This window comes from Formica exsecta, unplaced genomic scaffold (assembly GCF_003651465.1).
Source record: "Formica exsecta isolate Colony F162 unplaced genomic scaffold, ASM365146v1 C16426270, whole genome shotgun sequence".
NCBI lineage: Eukaryota > Metazoa > Arthropoda > Insecta > Hymenoptera > Formicidae > Formica > Formica exsecta.
Genome location: NW_021848127.1, coordinates 1 through 1,558, shown reverse-complemented (window position 1 = coordinate 1,558; position 1,558 = coordinate 1). Strand labels below are relative to the sequence as shown.

The following is a 1,558-nucleotide window of genomic DNA, read 5'->3' as shown; positions in this document are numbered from 1 at the left end:
AGCTCCACGGCAAAGCATGCTAAAGTTGCAAGTTGCGCAGAAAAGGTTTTTGTTGAAGCAACACCAATTTCTGGCCCAGCAAGAGTATGTAACACAATATCTGAGATCTTTTCAATGCTGCTGTTAAATGTGTTAGTTATACTAATGATTGTTTGCTTCTGTGATTTCGCATAACGCAGCGCTTCTATGGTATCTGCAGTTTCGCCAGATTGAGAGATGAATAACCCAATGCTGCCTTCTTCTAGCTTGACGTTGCTATACCTAAATTCTGATGAGATTTCTAGATATACTCGAACTTGAGCGACACTTTCCAGCCAATATTTTGCTATTAGCCCGGCAAAATAAGATGACCCGCATCCAACTATAGTAATGTAACTCAGCTCAGAAAACAATTTTTTGTTGACCTCTTTATATTGCTTGTAAAATTGATTTATTGTTTTGTTTAATGCACGCGGTTGCTCAAAAATCTCTTTTAACATGAAGCTAGGATACCCATTTTTGCTAATTAGAAAATCACTTGGACTACTATTTTCTATACTACGTTTAACTTGTGTACCATTGTTGTATATACTAACTCCACTAGATTTTATCACTGCAATGTCACCATCTTCCAAATACGATATTCTTTCTACAAATGCACTTAAAGCATTAGAGTCAGATGCAGCAAACACTGTGTTACAGTTATAGCCTATTGCTAAAGGCAAATTTCTCTTCGCAACAAATAAGGCATCTGGATATTCTGCAAATAATAAGACCAAGGCAAATGAGCCATTTAAGTTGTTTAAACACTTAAATAGAGAATCAACTGGCGACAATCCTTCATCAAGATATAAGGTTAGCATATTTGGTATGATTTCTGTGTCAGTATCAGTATGGAATAACATTCCCCTTTCTTCTAGACCCTTTTTTAGCAGATTGTAATTCTCAATTATGCCGTTATGAGCAACAACAACATTATTTGTATGAATGGGATGAGCATTTTTAAGGCCTGGAACTCCATGTGTAGCCCAGCGAGTATGTGCTATACCAACTGTACTGTGAGACATCTTGCTTTCATCAACAACTTCATACAATCTTTTAACTTTACCTTCTGATTTTTTGACTTCTATCTCGCCTTCGTTATTTATGATTGCTATACCTGAGGAATCATATCCCCTATATTCCAATTTTTGCAACCCAGTTAGTAAAGTTGGTATTACTGAATCACCGCTACTTACTACACCAAATATTCCGCACACAAATGGATCACCAAATGAACTTTCTTTTAAAGTTATGCAGCATTTTTGCCTTTATCATCTTTTCCCTTTTTACTTTCCTCTGGTGGTTGATTTTTATTCTTTTTATCACTCTTTTCGATTTTGCCTTTTTCAATTGGTTTAGCTGCCACTTTTTGAGTTTCTTTGTTTAAAACTTCAGATATAGCGGACTTTAGGACTTTCACCTCAACTTTTGGTGCTATTTCTATTATAAATTGTGCATTTGCCTCATCAACTTTATTAACTTCACCTATTATCCCGCCAGAAGTAATGACTGTATCACCACGTTTTATTTGATCTAT

The 1,558-nt window shown here is 35.7% G+C and overlaps 1 protein-coding gene across 1 annotated transcript; it reads right to left on the bottom strand.

Annotated features, from left to right (window-relative positions):
• Positions 1-64: 64 nt before the first annotated feature.
• Positions 65-1,461, bottom strand: LOC115245232 (glutamine--fructose-6-phosphate aminotransferase [isomerizing]-like; the record flags this gene model as incomplete). Its single annotated transcript, XM_029823490.1, has 2 exons — positions 65-1,216; positions 1,312-1,461. Coding segments are annotated over 2 exons (1,302 nt in total), but the record flags the coding sequence as incomplete, so codon positions are not given.
• Positions 1,462-1,558: the final 97 nt, after the last annotated feature.